We start from the raw sequence: 23,029 nt of genomic DNA on the forward strand, positions 1-23,029 counted from the left end.
GCTACCGGCTGACGTCAGCAGGCGGGCGGCCGGCCTTCACAAAGGGTGAAATGGCGAGGAGCGGCAGGCCTCTCAGGAAGGTTCTCTGCGATGTCTTCGAGTTTCCCGTCTATCTTGCCCGGGAGAGACAGGCTAAAAACGCCGTGAGGTAGAGTTTCTGACAGCTTTAATGTGCTTGCCGGCCTCGTGAGCACGTCACAAAACTCCCCCCTCTCCTCCTCTTCCGCCTCCAAGCTGCCGACCTTGGAAAGTTTGGAGACCGCTTTCGGTTTTCGGTCCCAAAGGCCGGGTCGATTTTTCTGTTGGGGGCCGTTGTTGCGAGCGGATATGGTTTAGCTTCAGCCGGGTGGGAAGGCAGCTTTGAATAATAATTGGTGCCGGTTAAAATCTGGGCCACAATTTTAATATTTTTTGTCGGGGTAGGGGGTAGCCAGAGCGCGATTTTTAAACTGCAGCAACTGGTCAGATTCACATCTTTTGATTATGCCCTTGGCGCATCGGGTCTTCTATTGTATCAGGATCCTATTGAATCTGCTTGAAATTACAAATCCAGCATTGCAGTTGTTTAAAATAGCGCAGCGGGAGTCTGCAGTAGCGAGCACTAGAACTGAAGTTATTTAAGGAGTGATTTAAATAATGAGGTGAAAACAGCAATCAAACTTTTTCGTAACAGCAAGTAGCTAAATTTTTTGTTATGGGTAAAATAAGTGACTTAAGTTGTATGGTGTTGGGTATTTTCAAATATCTATCTTTGAAATATCTCATATCAAGGGCTAACCCGAGTTTGTCCCAGCAATCTTGGCTGTGCTATAGCTGACCTGGGATGCTAGGTGCATCAGATGGAAAATGTTCCTTTTCCAATGCTAACATTCATCAACTCTGGATTAAGTTATATACATTTAGCTTCCTCCATGAAGTCTTGCCTAAAATATCTATTAGGTTGTAAATAGTAAGGAGGATATAGATGGGCTGATCAGTGGCAAATGGGATATAATCCAGATAAATGTGAGGTGATGCACTTGGGCAGGACAAACAAGGGAATACACGATGAACGGTAGGGCCCTGGGAAGTGCCGAAGATCAGAGGGACCTTGGTGTGCATGCCTTCTGGTCCCTGAAGGTAGCGGGACAGGTAGATAAGGTGGTTAAGAAGGCATATGGGATACTTGCCTTTATTAGCCAAGGCATAGAATATAAGAGCAGGGAGATTATGCTGGAACTGTATAAAACGTTGGTTTGGCCACAGCTAGAGTATTGTGTGCAGTTCTGGAATCCACATTATAGGAAGGATGTGATTGCACTAGGGAGAGTGCAGAGGAGATTTACCAAGATGTTGCCTGGGCTGGAGAGTTTTAGTTATGAGGAGAGATTGGATAGACTGGGGTTATTTTCCCTGGAGCAGAGGAGATTGAGGGGGGACATGACTGAGGTGTATAAAATTATGAGGGGCATACATAGATAGGGTTGACAGGAAGGAACTTTTCCCCTTGGTGGAGGGATCAATAACCAGGGGGCATAGATTTAAGGTAAGGGGCAGGAAGTTTAGAGGGGATGTGAGGAAGAATTTTTTCACTCAGAGGGTGGTGGGAATCTGGAACTCTGCCCGAAAGAATGGATGAGGCAGAAACCCTCATAACATTTAAGAAGTATTTGGATGTGCACTTGTGATGCCATGGCATACAAGTCTATGGGTCTAGTGCTGGAAACGGGATTAGAATAGTTAGGCACTTGTTTGACTGGCGCAGACTCGATGGGCCGAAGGGCCTTTTTCTGTGCTGTCGACCTGTATGACCCTATGACTCTGTTTTAAGTATGAAGAATTATAATTAAATATCCTCTGGGTTACACCCATTTTGTATATTATTTGCACACACAATACCAGGAAACAGGTTGGTAACCAGGTTGCTGTGCTTTTGAGTTGGCTGCATCGACCGCCAGAAAACAGCATGTAGTGAGATTCCTGTGTAAGTTTCTATCCCTGTTGCCATATGCCCAGATGGCTCAGGTGAGGTAGAATTTTACTCCATGTTAACTCATTAACAGGAGTCTTCAGCAAAACATTTTACATACCTTATTGCGACTTCACTTGTAGTGGAGTGAACGTTTTATACCTTTTGCTATCCTTTGTCACGAAATTTAGAACACTAAATAGTACATCTGAAATCTTTATTCTTTGGGATTTAACTTTATTTGGTTAGCGTTAATAAGCTCAGTATTTCATACTGCAACCTTGGAGTCTGGAATTAATAGTTGTGTGAATATCCTTGACTGTGAATGAACTTGTGGATATACAGCATTTTTGACTGATGCAGCAACCTGCAAAAATGGTGGTATACAATTGAAAGCTTTTGTAAAAACTGGGCTTCAATAGAATTCTGTCTATGTTAATGACCCCTACCTTCCTAAAGTATGTAAACAAACCACATTTATGAGTTTCAAGAGCAACAACTTATATTTATGTAAAGCAATAGAAAGTTCCAATGTGCTTCACAGGAGCATAATTAGGCAAAAATTGTCACCAAGATGGAGATATCCAGACAAGTGATCAGAAGTTTGATCAATGAGATTAATTTTCAGGAACATTTTGAAGGAGAGGAGAGAGAGAGAGAGAGTAGTTTAAGGCCTAGATGGCTTAAGCCACAACCACCAGTGGAAGTTGGGGATGCAAAAGGCATCAGACCTGGAGGAATGTTGAGGTCTAGGAATGTTATAGGCCTGGAGGATGTTTCAGGGATAAGGGGCAAGGCCATGGAGGGATTTGAATGTGAAAAAGTGACTCCCAGTCCACCAATACCTTGCTTCAATGCAGTTCAGGAGAGACAGGAGTGATGGGCAAATAGCTGTTGGTGTGAGTTAGGACACAGGCAGTACAGTTTTTGTGCTTAAGTTCATGGAGGGTGGAATATGGGATGCTGGCCAGAAAAGCATTGAAATTGTTAGGTCTGGAGGTAAGAAAAGCATGGATGAGGGTCTGTGCATCAGATGGGCTGAGGTAAGGGCAGGTTGGTTGGTAGCTTAGCATCACATAAATACTGAGGTTGCTAGCCTGAGACAGCAGTGAGGGAGCGGGATGAATCATTGGCTAGGAAATGAAGCTTATAGCATGGTCTGAAGGCGATAGCTTTGATCTTCCTGGCGTTTGAGGGAATGAAATTTCTTTCTCTGGGACTGGATGTCAGATAGTCTGATGAGGTGATGGTGAAACACAGTTGGGTGTCATTGGAGTATGTGTGGAGCATGATGTGTTTGTGATGAGGTCACTCTGTGTAGCTATAGCAGTGACTTTTTTTCCCAATGCTTTCTTATTTTTGAATGTCATCTGCATGGAGACAAGCTATGGTCACTCTTAACTAGAGAAGGAAAATTACATTCTCTTTTACATAATGTCTTAAAAAATCATCTCCACGCCTTTTTAAAAAAAAATCTTCATGACTCTTTGGAACTCCAAACTAATTTTAAGTTGCAAAGCATTTTCTTTAACCTTGTACAGCACTCTTACAGTTTCCATTGCTTTACTAATAAGAGCACTCTTCTGTTCTATTAAAGAATTAGCTCCTTTTGTTTGTCCTGGTTTGTTTTCCTGTATCACGAAGTACAATTGACGTCAGAGAGATTGAGGAAAGAGAGATGTATCTGATTTTCTGTAATGGGAATGTTGTGCAAGATGACCACTTGGTGACTCAATAGCAACACAAATGATTGTTTTAACCTTGATGCATGTTTTATTTGGCAAACAAATATAACATTGAAATAAAGGTAAAAAAAAAATGCTGGAGGTATTCAAAAGGTCAGGCAGCACCTGTGAAGGGAGAAGTTTTTTTTTCAGTTTGATCTTTTGTCAAAACTGGAAAAAACTGGAGATTAATAGCTTTTAAGCAAGTACAGAGGCAGGATAAGGAAATGGGGGAGGATAGAACAAAAGAGAAGATCTATGATGGGATGAAAGGCAAGGGAGGTTAAATGACAAAAGGGATGATGATGCAAGGCAAAAGGAGATGGTAATAGGACAAGCAAAGATTCAAGTAATAGGCCTTGAGGTGTAAATGGAATGGCAGAGTCATCAGCAACAGCTGGCATCTGGAAGAAAATGGGGCAGAACTCCGTATTGAGAATGGAAGGCTGTAATTGAAAGATGAGGTGCTCTCTTCAGTGCAGGGGGCTAAGGACAGAGGTCAGAGTGAGACTGGGCTGGAGCATTAAAATGACAGTGACCAAAAGCTTGGGAGGTGTCCTGCAAGGTTGTCATCCAATCTGCATTTGGTCTCCCCAATGTAGGCAAGACTGCATCATGAGCAGCGAATACAGTATGTTAAATTGAAAGTATAAGAAATTTGCTGCTTTACCTAGAAGGAGTGTTTGGTCCCTGGCATGTTGGGAAGTGAGGACGTAAAAGGTTAGGTGTTGCAGTTCATCCATGGGAAGGGGAGGGTGTGTAGGGGAGATTGAGGAATGGACCAGGTGTCATGGAGGGTCCCTTCAGAATTCTGAAAGAGATGGGGAAGGAAAGATATGTTTCATGGCATCACACTGGAGGTGCCAAAAATGGCCGAGGATGATCTTTTGAATGTGGAAGGTGAGAACAAGGGGGACCCTGTTATTGTTTTAGGAGATTGGATGAGGGGTGAGAGGTTTGGGAAAAGGAATGGACATGGTTGAGGGCCCTGTGAAGAGTGAGAAATCACCGACCTGAAATATTAACTCTTTCTGGTATACAAACAGTAATTTGATAGTAAAGGGCTTGAATAATGCTGAAAAGAGAGACATGTTGCTGAAGCTTTTCATCTTGAACTCATCAGGACAAACACAAGATGCCAAGTTTAAAGGATCTCAAAAATTTATGTCACTGGACAAAAGGGTGCTAATTGGTTGGCAAGTCGTCTCTCATAGGTCGAGGCATTACCATGGTGTAGACCTATAGGCTCATCATGCTTCTGGGTAATTAAAAAAGAGTCCTTGCCAAAAATCTGTGTGGCTCTTAACTTGTGCAAATGAGCCATCTTACAAGCTGGACTGATTATCTTAAACTGGTTGTTGGTGTAGATATTAACGCATTTAGGATTGTTCAATTTCATGAACATGCTCCTCTGGCTGTTTGTAATAGGCAGAGTACAGACTATACTCTACCAGCCTGTGCTTACCAAACCAAAAACGGAATCGCAGAATTTTGACAATGCAGGAGGCTATTCAGCCCGTTGTTCCTGCAGTGAATGAGCAATTTATTTAGTGCCATTCTCCCACCACTTCTTCATAACTCTGCAAATTTTTCCTTAAAGAACATCTAAACAAAAACATCAAAAGCAAAACATATACTGTTGGATTAATTGGGCAGCACTTGCTAAACAATCCTGATTGTTTGGTAGCGCACAACTTGAGTATTGCTGAGAAAAAGAGACCTCCTTGAAGCTTTTTGTCCTACATTCACCAGGCCACTTGCAAGAATACTAATACAAGGGGCAAACAACAATTTATACTGTATGTGAAGAGAGTGCAGATTAGTTGGCAAGTGGACTCTAGTAGAAGTGTTGTACTGGAGACTGCACCAGTGATGGTGACTGACAGTTAATTGCCAAGCATTATTTGAAATTTAAACCAGGCAGCTTGACCCTGTTTGGTCAAGGCATTGCCCTAAGGAATGAGTCAGCAAATGGCTGTCACTTGTTTAGCTGAAACAGACGCAATGTGCGTACATGTTCGTTCTTTCTGCAAAGTATAGATAGCTTCCAGTACATGCAAATACACCACACCGTGAGCCTGACTGACAACCTTACATTGGTTGTCAGTGTAATTCTTAGCACAATGAAGATTATTTAGCAAATGTTGTCTAATCGCAGAATCACATCTTATGTTGGACACTGTTTTAGTTTTGCAAGCACAGCTGGTTGGATATGGCCTGTATCTTGCCTTTTACAAACAGTGGCTGGGACATGCTGTTTGATATGATCCGTTGGTCTTTGGGACGTATGGCCTACATACCTAGCATCATATTGGCACTGAAATTCATATACCACATTTTCTCAGTTGTGTGATAAGCATTATGTCTTTTTGGCCTGATGGCAGCATCCTGTTAGTGGTGAAAACCATTCCTGCTGCTATTGTTTTGTAGCAGCGTCAAACAGCTAGCTTCACCTGTTGTTCAAATTTTTGAAATACCTTGTCCTTCCAGAGTAATCTGAGGTAGATGGGGCATTTTGCAGGACCAAAAGTGATGGCCTGAGGCCAGTTCACGAGTGTGCGTGATATACAGCGTGAAATGATCTGTTCAGGGTAGCCTTTACCTTGCAGGATGCCTTTGTGGCCTATTTCAGTATTAAGTTTGCATGGTGAGCAAATGGCCCATGCCCTATTTACAAGGCTGCTGATAAGACCAATCTTATAGCATGTGGAACTGAGGATCCCAACACCTATATTGACCAGTTAATATGCAGTTAACCGTGGTAGAGAACATCCTGGCAGATTTCTCAACTAGAACATCAAGGAAAAGGAGTTCATTTGACTGCTCCATTTCAAAGGTGAATTTGAGCGCAGGATGGAACCCATTATGCCATGTAAGGAAATTATTATTTGCAGCTGTGCATTTAAATATAGCAAGCGTATCATCCACATATCGGAAATATGCGAGGGGTAGGAGGTCAGGTGCCATTCCATCGAAGACGTGTTTCTCATGGAACCCAACAAAGATGTTTTTGAGAGCTAGAGGGAATCTCATGGCAACACCGTCTACTTGGGCATACATGGTGCCATTAAATTGAACTCAACTGCGCGAGTTGCTGAGTTCATATGTTCAATGAACACAGACTCATGCAATGGTGGTGAATCAAGATCGCCATGATATAATGCCGCAGTGCAAATATCTATGAATTCCTTAAGCTGTATGTAATAATTTCCTTACATGTCGTAATGGACTCCATCCTGCACTCAAATTCACCTTTGAAATGGGACAGTCAAATGAACTCCCCTTCCTTGATGTATGTTGAGAAATCTGCCAGGGGATTCTCTACCACGGTTTACCGGAAGCCTACCTTCACTGGTCAATATACTTGTTGGGATTCTTACAGTTCCACATGCTATAGGCTTGGTCTTATCGGCAAACTTGTAAATAGGGCCCGAGCCATTTGCTCACCACATAAGCTTGTTGCTGAAATAAGGCCCATCAAAGGCATCTTGCAGGATAATGACTACCCTGATCAGATCATTTTGCACTGTCTATCTCTCAAACTCATGAACGGGCCTAAGGCTGTCACTTTTGATGCTGAGAAGTGCCCAGTCTACCTCAGATTATCCTGGTAGGGCAAGGTATCTTAAAGATTCATGCAACAGGTGATGATAGTTGTTTCAGACCGCTACTAGAGATTAGCAACATGAGCGGTATTCACCATTAACAGGATACTGCCGTCAAGCCAAAAAGACATTCTGCCTATCTCACAATTGAGTAACAAAAACAAAAATTGTTGGAAAAACTCAGCAGGTCTGAGAGCATCTGTGGAGAGGAAGACAGAGTTAACGTTTCAAGTCTGTATGACTCTTCATCAGAACTAAAGAGAAATAGAAATGTGGTGAAACATAAGCTGTTTAAGGGGGGGTGGGACAGGGAGCTGGATAGAGGGCCAGTGATTGGCAGAGGCAAAGGAGCGATTGCCAAAGATGTCATAAACAAAAGGTCAAAGGGTGTTGGCAGTGGTGATATTAGTTAAAGGATGTGCTAATGGTAGAAAGGATGAGCAAGTGACAGATGGCCCTAGTGGGGATGGGGTTGGGGGGAATGGATCAAAATAGGCTAAAAGGTGGAGATAAAATGATGGATGGAAATAAATTAAAAAATAATAGAAATAGGTGTGAAAAGAAAAATACACAATTGAGTAATGTGGGTTATGAATTTCATGCCAGTGTGAGGCTAGGTATGTAGGTCGTAAGTCACAAAGACTGGCAGATCGTATCAAACAGCATGTCCTAGCCACTGTTCGCAATGGGCAAGACACAGAATGTATCCAACCAGCCCATGCTTGCGAAACTCAAAACTGTCCAATTTGGATGCGATTCCGCGATTGGACAACATTTGCCAAATGCTCATTGTGCTAAGAATTACGCTGACAATCAATTGTCACTTGGGCTTGCGGTGCATTTGCGTGTGCTGAAAGTTACATATAATACACAAAGCTCTGATCTTTGCAGACAGAACATGTATGTACAATTGCCCCTGTTTCAACTAAACAAAATAAGTGAGAGCCATTCGCTGACTCATTCCTCAGTGCAATGCCTTGACCAATCAGGGTCAAGCTGCCTGGTTTAAATTTTAAACAGTGCTTGGCAGTGAACTATCAGTTGTCATCACTGGTGCATTCCCCATGGCAACACCTCTACCAATCAGGATCCACTTGCCTACTACCAATCAGCACTTTTTTTTCAAATACAGTATAATTTGTTATCCCTTTATTGGTATTGTGAAGTGTCCTGGTGAGTGCAAGATGAAAAGCTTAGCTATGTCCTTTATTTCCAGCAATACTTAAATTTTGAGTGTGCTAATTGTTCCACGAACAATCAATTTAAGAGAATCAGTTAAGCTTGTAAGATGGTTTATTTATGTTTACTATTAGCAACATACATTCATATGCAGGGACCCTATAGCTCCCCATTGCTTTCCCACGGCAACACATCAGCCAATCAAAATTGATTTGCCAACCAATCAGCACACCTTTCCTCCTGTAGTATAAATTGTTGTGATCCGTTGAAATTTGGCATAGTGTTTGTCTTGAGTACCAGATAGGAAACTTAAGCAACATGTCTCTCTTTTCAGTAAAACTCTGTTTCCATCTCCACAGATGATGCCAGGCCTGCTGAGTATTTTCATTATTTTCAGTTTTTATTTAGGGTGGAGGGGAATCCAGGTTGAGGGAAAAGGAATGTCAGAGGCACTGGTATGGAAGGTAGCAACTTCAGAACAGATGAGACATGAACTGGGAAAAAGGAAGAGAGTCCTTTACAGGAGATGTGGTATGGGAGTCGGTGGGCCTTTAGTGGATATTTGTTGATGGTCTATCCCCAGAGAAGCTGAGGAAGTGAAGAGTTGGAGATGAACGATATGAAGATCAATGAGGAGTAGGATCCCAATCCTGTCGACAATGGATACTGTGTTTTTACAGGTATCAATCAGGAATAGGAATGCTGATTGATCTTTGTTTTCCTTCTCCATACCCCAGAGATCCTAAGGCCAACTTTAGAACCCCAATTATCACCTTCCTATGATACGCTAGCGGATTGAAACTTGAACTTTGAACTTACCTGGTGTTTATGGCTTAGTCCCACACTATTTAGCACAAATATTTGATATTTTATTCTCGCCTTAGTAACACTATTACTTTCTTCTCTCTCCTTCAGTAGATTTTGTGCATGTTGAATCAACTGTTAGTGAAGAGATTCATTTTAGCTGACTCTATGAACTGTTTAATATTGAAGACAATTTGGCACCTTATTCATATCTCAGTATTGTCAGCATGGCACAATCAGCTGAATCATGTCAGATGCATATGGCGTTCGAAATGGAGGTTAAACTAAAGTCCACAATTGACTCACCTAAGAAGCCTATTTATAAAATGATCACACGGAATCAAGTTGAGTTTCTGTTATACGTAGGGAAATGGTAAAGATTAGAATTTTATTTTGCGCATTTGTTCAATTTCTAAATCTTAATGGATCCAGAAGGAAATGGGTAAAATTTCCTTGGAGGGAGAAATTTGAACCAAAACAAAATGTTAATTTGACTTGTCCCAGTTAGTATAACAAACTGTGTGCCAAGCTCAACTTTATTTTGTACAACGGAATACAGCCTTATTGTCATGTTTAATTATAATATTTCCAATAACAGATATCTGTCATCTTGTGGCATTCTAATGAACAGAACTCCAGTAATCAAGACACCAAGACATTGCCTTACACAACAAAGAAGTTTTTTCAACCTTGCTGGGCCACTAATAAACAAGAAGAAAGAGTATTCTGAGAGACGAGTAATGGGGTTCGTAATTTTGATGTTGTTTAAATTCCTTTTGCCACTTGTACATCAGTATTGATGGTAAATTTGAACTTAATTTTTTTTTTTAGGTTTTCTATGCTGGAAATGTACAACGTAGTGTCTGGTGTTGCTGACTACAAGCATTTTGTACCATGGTGCAAGAAATCAGACATCATATCTAAACGCTCAGGGTATGCTAAAGCTCAACTAGAAATAGGATTTCCACCAATAGTCGAACGGTACACTTCGGTTGTGACCCTGGTACGACCACATTTAGTTAAGGTAATGTTTCAATGTTAGAATATCCTCTTCAATATTTAAAAATTGAAACTTGTGATTAAGATTTTCTCTTTAAATGGATTTTTCTCTTGTAATTTTCCCCTTACTCCTTCGCTACCGAAGGTGTTGATTCCTCATTGAGACAGGCTGGCACAGGCATGATGGACCAAATGGCCTCCTACTGTGCTGCAACCATTCTTCAATTCTAGGCACTGGTCCACCCACAGTACCTGGTGCAAATGGACTTTATTCACAGTGCAGTAACTCCAAGTCTCAATCACTGGCAACTCTTTTCAACTACCCACTTCATCAGGGGTGGCTGCATATGGAACAGCAGCTATGGTCAATTTCTTTCTCCCCACTACACCCCTTGCTGGTGCTGGGAATTTGAGGTCAGTTGCTGTGCTTTTGTCACTGTCCTTGCTGAATCAGTATGGACAGATGATCAAATTCGGAACATTCCTGGTTTGCATCATTTAGTTACCTACTGGATAAAACCACTGAACCATCAGAGAAGCTTATAATTACCATATTATGTTCTAATAAACGCATATTATACCGATGTTTTCAACCAAGAAAATCTCAATATGGGCAATTTCTGCATCATCATTTACCTAAATTCACCCAATTTTTCTTTTTAAAATGGATGACTTTCAATAAGTTGAAGTATGCAAAGTATAGTTGAATGAAACTTAAGATGATGTGATGATGAAGCCTTTGTTTGAGTTACAGGTTGAAATGCACTACCACTCTTCCAAAATTTTAGTTTTGATAGATGCCCAACCACCACCACAACACGCCTCTTTCCCCCACCCCTCTCCCACTTAACCCTGCACTTCAAAGTTGCAGACAAATTGTGTCACACCATAAGCACTCTAGCATCACACCAAAGTGCCCATTCTGTGACAGTTAGTGCTTGCTGTTCAAGGAGAGAGTGCGTTACAGCATTGCAACTTCAACTTGATGCTGTCTACACCCAACTCCCAGAAAAATGTATTTCATAACTCAAGTCGTTGGATACTCGTCAGGAATAGGAAACCTAGATGATTTTTCTCTTTTATTTGACACATGAACGCCATGGCCAGACAAACCACTCCACTCCTGCTCCTGATTAAAATCAGCTAAATTGAAAATCCGTTCTGAAACCACCTTGTCTATATGGCTTAGCTACTCACTCCCTTTACCAATTAAGTCATTGGGAGTTTTTTTTGAACTGGGTTATTTTTTTTTTGCTCCCTTAAGTTGGTGAACTTTTGAATTTATAATTGTTGCATTTTGTGACATATACCAGAAAGAAGACATTAAATTTCTACCCTTGTTTATTTTGTTTTTCCCTTCCTTCCTCATTTCTACCATCTACAGCAATGTTGGCTTGGAACCTGCTCCTAGATTTCTGCCAACCTCAGCAGGACCACAAAAGATGCTCCTTGCCTGCTGTGATTTTCCTCCTTGTCTGCTTATGAGGATGACCCCTGATCAAAGGAAGTTCTACCTGTGTCAACAAGGTGGAACAGATCTGAAGGGGAAATCACAACTATTCTACCATTCTGGTGGGCAGCATGTTAAAGCACTATGAATCTTGCTTTCTCACCACCATTCCCTGCACTCCTTATGTCCCAGCCTACCACTTTATGCAGTTTAGTCATTAGGCAGTAATCAATGATAGTGTTTTATCAGGATATTCTGTATCCCACGTATATATTTTAAAGTAACTTTGGCAGAAAAACCAATATGGGTCATTGTGTCTGGGACCTCTGAGTGGGGGAGGCCACTTGTACAAATGTGACCAGAATGAGTTGGAAGGCAAGTGGAAAGTGACCATGAATGCAGGGCACAGCAGTGTAGTGATTGCAGTACTGGACCAGCAACCCCAGAATTTCAACTTCATATTCAAAGCTGACAAATTGTGAAATTAAATTCTGGTTATTTTGTAGCCTGGTGTGTTTACTTGGTTTTCATGTGACTCCAATCTGCAGTATTTGGTTGATTTATTTCCCTGCACACTCACCCTCACATGTAGTTAGCTCTTAATGTGTAATAAAAAGCAGTTTCTCATGGCAATGTAGGAAGAGTAATAAACGCAGCCTTACCAGCATTGTTTACACCTTGAACGTTTTTTTGACCAGATGAGTGTGCAGCCTTTTTAAGTGAAGTGTTTTGCAAAATCTACTGAATTATGGCACTTATTTTTTTCATGCCGCTAACATCATTATTACCATCAATTGCAGGCTTCTTGTACTGATGGGAGACTATTTAATCATTTGGAAACAAATTGGCGATTCAGCCCTGGAGTTCCTGGATATCCGAGGACCTGCACTGTTGATTTTTCGGTATGCTATGTGAGACTTGCCCCAGACTGCCTCAATATTAGATTGACCGTAACCTTTCCTAAATGAAAATACTGTCAGTTCATGATGTCCAGATTTAACTGATTTAATTCAACCCATTATAATGCTTTCTAATATGTCCTGTGCTGTGCAGTTTTAAACAGGGGAATATTTTTTCTTCTTTGCTTTTCTTTTACGTTTTATTTGCCCAAACAAAATTAAAGAATAGCTTAATGTATGAACTTGTGAGAAAAATAGAAAAGATCATGCCAAAGATGCAATTTGCACACCATTCACCCATCTCCTAACCATATTGTCATTTTAGAGAGGCAAAACTCAGCGGAAAAACATTGGGAATTCGTGACTTTTAAACAAATTTCAGCAGCTATGACTCTTCACAGAAGTCAACATTTTAAAAACAAAACTACCTTACTGCACCGCCACAACTGGAGATGTACTTTTCTCTTGGGAACACAGCCAGTTCCCTTTTTAAAGGACTAATGTGACTCCATATTCACTGCATGCCTTGACAGTCTGTTCCAGAGGACAATGACTCTGAAAAGGAGCACTTCTTCATGGCATCAAAATCTTTGCTTATGGATTTTATATGCATTACAATTGGCCTTTCATTTGTTCTTATTAAATAGTCTATCTAACCAGACTGTATCAAGACTTCAGTCATAAGCATCTTTCTCTAAAGTAAGTAACTTTAATATCAGATTTTATCCTCAAAGTTGCAAGATTCAATATCAATCTTTTTTTGCACCCTCTCCAGCTCATTGAAATCTTTTAGCATATAAGCCTATACCAAACATGTAGGTTTTTACACAATGGTCTTGGGTCAACCAAAAACCCTATTTTGTACCTCATGCGGTTTTCAAATCTTTGATGAGTGATTAATACTTTCTTCTAGGTTCCTCCTTGTTGATCTGTTGCCATTAGGGGAAACAATGGCAGAGTGGCATTGCCACTGGACTAGTGATCCAGGGGCCCAAGCTAATGCTCTGGGTACATGGGTTCCAATCCCACCATGGCAGCTGGTGGAATTTAAATTCAACTAATAAATCTGGAATATTTAAATTTAAAAAAATAAATCTGGTCATAGTAATGGTGACTGACAACTATCATTGATTGCTGCATGTAGATAGGGTAAAGGAGTTTCCCAAAGAGCTATTGTTCTGGCTCACTTTGGATAAGTGAGTGTCACCAAGTGAGGGTAATCCCAAGGTGCTGGAGAATAGGCAATTGAGGATGGTGTGAAAGGGAGGATGAGGAGCGATAATACTTCATAGATTCAATCAAATAAGATGTTATTGCCCCTGCTGATGAAGGTGGGCAGAGGTAATGTTTTTGCTACTATTTGACTGTAACCAATGAATCTCCAAAACTAATGGTCATATTTCAATGAAACTTGGAATATAATATGGCTCAAGGAAGAAAAGATTTATATTCGGTGAAAGATCCAGATCCTAGAATATTTTTAAAGGATCCTTTAACATTGGGAGATAGGGTGAATTGACTTTTTTTAGAATGTTGGTTGTTTTATTTCAAATGTTGTGGATTGTCTCAGCTGTTGTGGTGGAATTGGTCACAGCTGTCAAAAATGTGAGCAGAGTTTTCGGAGCAGGTTGTTGGATGTGGCTTGGCCTGAAACTTTTAATAAAATGGTATCTTTTTTTCAGCTTTGTAGTTACAAACAAAACATCAACCAGCCAGGGAAAAGCCTCCAGGAAGAGCTGTATAATTGTAATAACGTTGAGTTAACAGAGTGTGTGGGAGGTATGTGCTCTTCTGAGAGCCCTCTTCAGTGGTTTGTCACTTCAATTTGGAGTTGTAACAGGGGCAGAGATTTAAACGTGGAGCTGCAAGAACAGAGTATTGACTTTCAAATCTGTTCAAGAACTGAGGAGGTGAGAGATTCAAGATGGGGGCAGGGTAGAGTGGGATGGCAATAGTTTAACAGGATACATGGATCAAAGGATACACTCATATAAAATCTGTAGAATACCCTTGGTGTTGTTGTGAATGAAATTAGAACCTTTATTTAAAAAAAAAATATGATTGAAGTCCAATAACTGTTTAATGAATCTGGATCAGATAGTTGTGTTTTCAAATTTCAAAGTCCTTGTTTGACGCAGTTAACAATGCTACCAATATTCTAAGTAGATAAATGTAGATAAGTAATTCTCTGTTATGGTTAGAACTACATAGAATTAAGGACCAAGTCAGGTTTGACTAGACAGACATGGGAACTGCAAATGCCCTTCGTTACCAATGTACGAAGGGAAAACACCGGTCAAGCGTTTATGTCCTAAAACTTACCAGTCATCCCATTCAGTGATTCATACTCACTGATTCACACTTTACAGACACTACCCCAGATACCATAATCTCTGGGTACATCCTGTCCCACAAGCAAGACAGACCCACCAGAGGTGGTGGGACAATGATGTACAGTCAGGAGAGAGTTGCCCTGGGCGTCCTCAACATCGACTCTGGACCCCGTAAAGTCTCATGGCATCAGGTCAGATATGGGTAAGGAAACCTCCTGCTGGTTACCACCTACAGTTCCCAGTACTCCTCAATTTGAACACTACTTGGAGGGGGAGCACCGAGGGTGGCAAGGGCACAGAATGTACTCAGGGTGGTCGACTTCACTGTTAAGGGCAGAAGTGGAAATGTTTGCTGATCATTGTGCAATGTTCACCATTCGCAACTTCTCAGATACTGAAGCCATCTATGTTCGTATGCAGCAAGAACTGGACAATATCCAGGCTTGGGCTGACAAGTGGCAAGTAACATTTGTGCCACACAAATGCCAGGCAATGACTATCTCCAACAAGACAAAACCTAATCATCTCCCCATGGCATTACCATCATTGAATTCCCCCACTATCAACCTAACTCACCTCCTGACTCCTCAAAGTCTGTCCACCATTTACAAAGCACGTCAGGGGTGTGATGGATTGCTCTCCACTTGCCTGATGAGTGCAATTCTAATGACACTTGAGGCTTGACATCATCCAGGACAAAGCAGCCTGCCTGATTTGCACCCCATCCACCGCTTTAGACATTCAATTCAGCCCCACTGTTGCAGCAGTGTGTACCATCTACAAAATGTCCTGCAGCAACTCGCCATGGCTTCTTTGACAGCACCTTCCAAACCTGCAACCTCAACCACTTAGAAGGACAAGGGTAGCAGATGCATAGGAATACAACCACCTGCAAGTTCCCCTCCAAGCCTACATGTCATCCTGACTTGACATCTCTGTTCCTTCGCTGTTGTTGGGTCAAAATCTGGAATTTCCTTCCAAACAGTATTGTGGGTATATTTATACCACATGGACTGCAGCAGTTCAAGAAGGTGGCTGACTACTAGCTTCTCTAAGGCAATTAGGGGTGGGTAATAGCGAAGCCCACATTCCATGCTGGTGTATTTTTTTTCTTGAGTTAACAAGGTTGATAAGGGCAATTCTGTTGATGTGTATGTGGATTTTCAAAAGGCATTTGATACAGTGCCATATAATAGACTTGTGAGCAAAATTCTAGCTCATGGAATAAAAGGAAAAGTAGGCACTTGGATAAGAAATTGGCTGAGTGATAGGAAACGATAGTGATAAATGGTTGTTTTTTAGACTGGAGGAAGGTCTGTAGCGGAATTCCCCAGGGGTCAGTGTTGGGACTCTTGCTGCTCTTGATATATATTAATAACCTAGATTGTAGTGTGCAGGACATGATTTCAAAATTTGTGGATGATATGAAGATTGGAAGCATTTTCAACTGTGATGACTTGAACTTCAAAACAACATAGACATATTGATGGATTGGGCAGACAAATGGCAGATGAAGTTCAATGCAGAGAAGTGTGAGGTGATTCATTTTGGCAGGAAGAATATGGAGAGACAGTATAAAATAAAGGGAGAAACTCTAAAGGAGATGCAGGAACAAATGGACCTTGGTGCATATGTATATATGTCCTACCACCTTCAATGACTTGTTGAGAGAATAGTTAATAAAGCATGTGGTGTCCTAGGTTTTGTTAATAAGGGCATTGAGTACCAGAGTAAGGAGGTCATCTTAAACTTGTGTTAGACACTAGTTAGGCCTCATATGGAGCACTGCATCCAGTTCTGGGAGACATACTTGAGGAAGGATGTGAAGGCATTGGAGAGAGTACAGAGGAAATTCACAAGAATGATTCCAGGGATAAAGAACTGTAGCTATGAGGATAGATTGAAGAAGTTGGGTATGTCTGCCTTAGAGAAAAGAAGGCTAAGAGGAGACTTGATAGAGGTATTCAAGATCCTGAGGGGTATGGACAGATAAGTAGTGTGAAACTTTTCCCACTTGAGTACATCAAGAACTAGAGGGCACAGGTTCAGAATAATGGGCAAAAGGAGTAGAAGCGATGGGTAAGAGAATTTTTTCTCAGAGGGTGGTTGGAGTCTGGAACCAATTTCCTGTAGGGGTGGCGGAGGCAGATTCGACTGAAGTATTCAAAAGGGAGTTGGATTGCTTCCTGAAAAAGAATGTGCAAGGTTATGGGGATAAGGCAGGGAAGTGGGATTAGTAGAGTGCTCTTTCAGTGAGCCAATGCAGATTCGATGGGCTCAATGGCCTCCTTCTGCACTCTAAAGATTCTGTGATAAATTTAAAAAATATGCTCATCAAAAATAGTTTCCCAATTTATAGCATGCAACTCCATTACTATCTACTAATTAATCGTTCTCAAGAGATTGTAGTGCCCAAGTTTGATTTTTCCTTGCTGCTCAGTCGAATGTCTGATTTGGCCATTTGTTTTACCTTTCAGATATTTCACCAAATAAACTACTTTTGCATAAATTTATTTTGTCAAATCTTGTGAAATGGATTGTGACATGATAATCTTTTTCATGAAAGCTCCTTCCAAAGTCCCTTTTTAAATTTTTGTTACTGGAAACAGATGAAGAGCAATCACACGGGCAGCAATATCTAGCTCTGGCTCCGTGGTAGCACTATCGCTTCTGAGTTAGATTGTGGATTCAAGTCCCACTCTAGAGACTTGAGCACAAAATTGAAGCTGTCACTGGCAGTAATGAGGGAGCGCTGCACTGTTGGAGGTGCTTTCTTTCAGCGGAGGCATTAAACCAAGGTGTTCTCCAGTGGATGTAAAAAAAAAAAATCCCATTGTGCTGTTTTGAAGAAGAGCTGGGCAACTTTCCCTGCTGTCTTGGCCAATATTTATCCCTCGATCAACATCACTTAAAAATAGATTTCTGGTAGGTAGATAGAAGGCATAGGTCGGGTTCTAAGTGAATAATTTGTGTCAGTGTTCACAAGTGAGAGGGATAACATGGGTATGGAAATCAGGTAGAAGGACTGTGATATTATTAAAGAAATTAGAATAGAAAGGGAGGAAGTTCTAAGTGGACTGGCAGGCTTAAAAGTAGATAAATCTCCAGGCCTGGATGAAATGTACCCCAGGGTGTTGAGTGAGGCAAGGAAGGAGATAGCAGGGGCGCTGGCAATAATTTTCAATACCTCTCTGGCCAGAGGGAAGGTGCCAGAGGACTGGAGGACAGCCAATGTGGTACCATTATTCAAAAAGGGAGGAAGGGATAAACCAGGGAACTACATGCCAGTCAATCTAACCTCAGTGGTGGAGAAACTATTGGGAGCAATTCTGAGGGACAGAATTAATCTACACTTGGAGAGGCAGGGATTAATCAAGGGCAGTCAGCATGGTTTTGTTAAGGGGAGGTCATGTCTGACCAATTTGAATTTTTCGAAGAGGTGACCAGGTGTGTAGATGAGGGCAATGTATTTGACGTAGTCTACTTGGACTTCAGCAAGGATTTTAATAAGGTCCCGCATGGGAGGCTGATAACGAAGATAAGAGCCCATGGGATCCAAGGCAATTTGGCCAATTGGATCCAGAATTGGCTGAGTGGCAGGAAGCAGAGGGTGATGGTTGAGGGGTGTTTTTGTGACTGGATGTCTGTGTCCAGTGGGGTTCCACAGGGATTGGTGTTGGGTTCCTTGCTGTTTGTCGTAAACGTAAATGATTTAGGCTTGAATACAGGAGTGTTGATCAGCAAGTTCGTGGATGACACAAATTGGTGGGGTGCTAAATAGTGAGGAGGATAGCCTTAAATTACAGGAGGATACAGACAGGCTGCTAAGTGGTAAATGGAATTTAATCCGGATAAGTGTGAGGTAATGCACTTGGGCAGGACAAGTAAGGCACGGGAATACACGATGAATGGTAGGACCCTGGGAAGTACTGAGGATCAGAGGGACCTTGGTGTACATGTCCACCGGTCCCTTAAGGTAGTGGGACAGGTAGATAAGGTGGTTAAGAAGGCATATGGGATTCTTGCCTTTATTAGCCGAGGCATAGAATATATAAGCAGGAGGTTATGCTGAAACTGTAAAATGCTGGTTAGGTCACAGCTAGAGTATTGGGTGCGATTCTGGAATCTGCATTATAGGGAGGATGTGATTGCACTAGAGTGCAGAGGAAATTTACCAAGATGTTGCCTGTGCTGGAGAGTTTTAGTTATGGGGAGAGAATGGATAGACTGGGGTTATTTTCCCTGGAGCAAAGGAGATTGAGGGGGGACATGATTGAGGTGTATAAAATTATGAGGGGCATAGATAGGGTAGACAGGAAGGAACTTTTCCCCATGGTGGAGGGATCAGTAACCAGGGGGCATAGGTTTAAAATAAGGGGTAGGAGGTTTAGAGGGGATGTGAGGAAGAATTTTTTACCCAGAGGGTGGTGGGAATCTGGAACACTCTGTCTGAAAGGGTGATAGAAGCAGAAACCCTTATAACATTTAAGAAGTATTTGGATGTGCACTTGTGATGCCATGGCATACAAGCCTATGGGTCTAGTGCTGGAAAATGGGGTTAGAATAGTTAGGTACTTGTTTGACTGGCGCAGATTTGATGGTCCAAAGGGCCTTTTTCTGTGCTGTAGATCTCTCTGACTCTATGGTCATGCAACCCATTGCTTTATGTGAAACAACAATTGCTTGCATTTCTGTGGTGCCTTTTTAGGGCTTTTGAAACTTTAACTCTGTTTCTCTCTTCATCAATGAATGATTTGTTTTCAGCACTTTTAGTTTTTGTTTCAGATTTCCAGCATTAGCAGCATTTTGCTCTTGTTGAGGCCTTTGGGCAGGTCACTGGAGTATCTTTAATGTAGAAAGGCCTAGGACCCAGGCACCTGCAGGCACAGCTGCCAGAATAGGAGTGATTAGGATCTGGATCCACAAGAAACCAAAATTGGAGCAGTAGAGAACTCAGGACCACAGAGATCTTGGAGTATGGTAGGGCAGGGCAGATTAGAGGTGGGGAAGGGGTGATTCCATAGAGGGATTTAAAATTGAGAATGAAAATTCCAAAATTCAGACATTGGTGGACAGGGAGCCAGTGTAGGTCAGTGAGCTCAAGAGTGATGGGTGAATGGGATTTCGTGTAAATCAGGATACAGGCAGCAAATTTTTCGATGACCTCTGGTTTTCAGTGGGCATAAGATCGGAAATCGAGCAGGTGATTGAAATAGTCAAGTCTAGAGGTAAGAAAGGCATGGGTGAGAGTTTTAGCAGATGGGTGTGCTGTGTACACTACAATAATGACTACATTTCCAGAAGTACAATATCTCATTAGCTGAAGAGTGCTTTGGATTATCCTAAGGATGTGAATGGTATTACATGAATTGTTCGTTTGTTGGTGTCGTCTTCTCAGGTTTACTGCCATGGATCTCTACTTCTGTCTGCTGCCCTTTCACATTCCGCATAAATCAACTGTCATCCAGTCATCCATTTTCCCCTCCTGTTTTCTGTCAATCTTTCCTTTGAACAATAATGTCTGACTATCTTTCTCTTTGATGTTGTACACTAATTTTCTCCAACACATCCTCATTTGTCTTTGTAAGATATGCAGAATATCCTATGTGTTCACATCTCAAATGCATTTAGCTTACTAATAGTCTTTTGTCTATTGCCCATGTTTCTGAAGCATATAACATGGACGACAAGATGTAGCACATCATCATTCTTTCCTAAGGTTCAGTTTCCTTGATAACACATCCATCTTTCTGACAAAGCTGGTCTTGGCTATCTGGTATCCTGTATACTGAAGCTATCTTCAGAGACAGAAGATCTACCAGGCTGCAACATTAGTGGGTTAAACATCAACAACTTGAGATACACAACACAGATTGTAGAGTCATAAGAGGCACTACAGGAAATTGTAAACAAAGTGAAAGCAAGGAGTGAAGAACATGGATTAAGAATGAATGTTAAGAAGACCTAAGAGTGGTGATGAGCAGAGACCTCACCCTGGAAATGAAAACCAAAATGAATGGGTGAGTCCTGGAACCAGTGAAAACATTCAAATACCTTGGGCAGATTATCAGAAATGATGGGCTATGTGATTTGAGATCCAAGAGAGAATTGAGCTAACCAAGATCAGCTTTGTCAGAACGAAGGACATTATATAAATGCAAGTCAGAAAGGCTGCTTTGCAATGTTCCAACTGCTACTGATTGTTTGCCTATCAGATTCTACATTTGTATCAAGTTAAACATGCTAGTTTTATTCTGTACTATTCTCCAAATATAAGAGGTAGCTGCATTTAATCTTGTTTTCTTACCTATAGGTTTCTTTTGAATTCCGTTCTTTGTTGCACTCTCAGCTTGCCACTGTTTTTTTTGATGAAGTTGTTAAGCAGATGGTAGCAGCATTTGAAAGAAGAGCAAAGAAAATGTATGGTCCAGAAACTAACATCCCACGAGAACTTATGCTTCACGAGGTGCATCACACGTAAATAAAGGTTGGAAGAGGAACCGTTGTAGGTCCCCTTAAAAGTTGTATAATTTATTTATTAGTGTGGTGACTTTCTTTACCTACATGTATCACTTGATTTTTCATACTGTAACCTTTTTGGAAAGGCTTTCTAAATGTTACAAACAGAAGATGCATTATGTAGATGCAAGTAAACGTGTATATAAAGTGCAAATATTTCAGCTGTAACTAAATGTAATTTTTCCACATGTTGTGGTGCATTATTAAGTTGGACTGGCTGCAATAACTTGTTTTAGTCTGTGCAGATGGAGAAGGCAGCCAAGTTTCTATTTATATAGCTATATTTTGGGCTGTTCAGGTTACATGAGCAGTGAGATTTTAGTGTCAAACACTAATTCAATTAAAGTCAAATTATACATTTTAAAGGCTAACATATTTTCATATTTTTTTTTAGCTGTATACCTTAAACCTTTAGTTTGATCCCCAGCCAGCTGAAATGGGGCCATCTGGAAGTTTGATAGCTGTAACAGCTTAATATTTAAGTGTTAATTTATGGAAATAAAATCTATGGTTAGTCTCAATTAGTGCCACTGTAAAGCACCAATTGCAGAGTACCCTGGTAACAATTTGTTCTAAAAGTAGATTAACAAATTAAGATATCTATACAAATAAAATTTCAGCCGCCTTCACCAGTCGGACAAAGATGACAGCTTGACATTTTCTCCATTCTTTGCCAATGATATGCAAGTGCAACATAGTTTTTATTTTCCTAGTAATGTAACAGTAAACAGTTGAAGATCCCCTCTTGCAAATGTGGTACTATGCTACTACATCGATCTTATTGAGCATGTTATCTTGTCTTTAAATAGACTACTGTAGAAGATGGCATAACTCTATTGCATGAGTTAAATCTTTGCACTGGTTACCAGTGCATATTGAGTCAGACCAGAGAATATTCATTCAATCATGGATGAAAAGTGTGTACACATTCGAGAACAACTGTGAAGTATTAAGTTGTGCTCAGGCAGCCATAAAATAAAAATTGAACTCCTGCCTATTATAGTCCATAGAGATTAGCTCCAGTTTGTAACTGGACAATAAAATTATGCTGTATTTATGATTTAATGTATCTTTGTGCCTTGTGATTTTCCTCAACTTCCTATGAATTGTGAAAGGTAGAAATATTGTAAACTACCTCCAAGTAGATAAAATATACTCTTGTAAAGTAATTTAAAAATCAGGAGTCATGCTACATTTGGGGAGGTGGTCAGGTGGGAAGAAAACTGCATTGCTTCAGTTTTGGTAAAGCCATTTTTATTTATAAACCCCTACATATGACTTCAAAGGGCACAAGTTAATTTTCCAATCTAAGATCTGTGTAAAGTGTGTATAGCATTTTTGGGGCACTTGTGTAATTTTGCCTCTTGCTCAATAAACAAAATTCCACTAAGTATTGCAGATAATACTTTCATGATCAGCTAGGGAAATTGTGGTACTAGTACAGCACTTTACTAGATTATTTTCCAAACCATAAAACTACTCCACAGAAGTCACAAAACAAGTGTGATAACCATCTGCTTTTATTTATGGTATTGTTACATGATATGATCTTGTACTGCACTGGAGAGA

At 40.9% G+C, this 23,029-nt stretch overlaps 1 protein-coding gene across 1 annotated transcript; it reads left to right on the forward strand.

The window, feature by feature from the left end:
• coq10b (coenzyme Q10B) lies at nucleotides 1-22,520 on the forward strand. The gene is made up of 5 exons (XM_041201678.1): nucleotides 1-148; nucleotides 9,859-10,005; nucleotides 10,092-10,284; nucleotides 12,510-12,611; nucleotides 21,255-22,520. The coding sequence occupies exons 1-5, from the start codon at nucleotides 51-53 to the stop codon at nucleotides 21,420-21,422; spliced, it is 708 nt and encodes a 235-aa protein (XP_041057612.1). The 5' UTR covers nucleotides 1-50; the 3' UTR covers nucleotides 21,423-22,520.
• Nucleotides 22,521-23,029: the final 509 nt, after the last annotated feature.

Source organism: Carcharodon carcharias, chromosome 12 (assembly GCF_017639515.1).
Source record: "Carcharodon carcharias isolate sCarCar2 chromosome 12, sCarCar2.pri, whole genome shotgun sequence".
NCBI lineage: Eukaryota > Metazoa > Chordata > Chondrichthyes > Lamniformes > Lamnidae > Carcharodon > Carcharodon carcharias.

Excerpts from the sequence above, each read along its gene's own strand:
- coq10b (XM_041201678.1), top strand. The coding sequence starts at position 51 with ATGGCGAGGAGCGGCAGGCCTCTCAGGAAGGTTCTCTGCGATGTCTTC. Across the intron at positions 10,285-12,509 it reads TACGACCACATTTAGTTAAG|GCTTCTTGTACTGATGGGAG; the intron begins GTAATGTTTCAA and ends CATCAATTGCAG. Across the intron at positions 12,612-21,254 it reads CCTGCACTGTTGATTTTTCG|GTTTCTTTTGAATTCCGTTC; the intron begins GTATGCTATGTG and ends TCTTACCTATAG.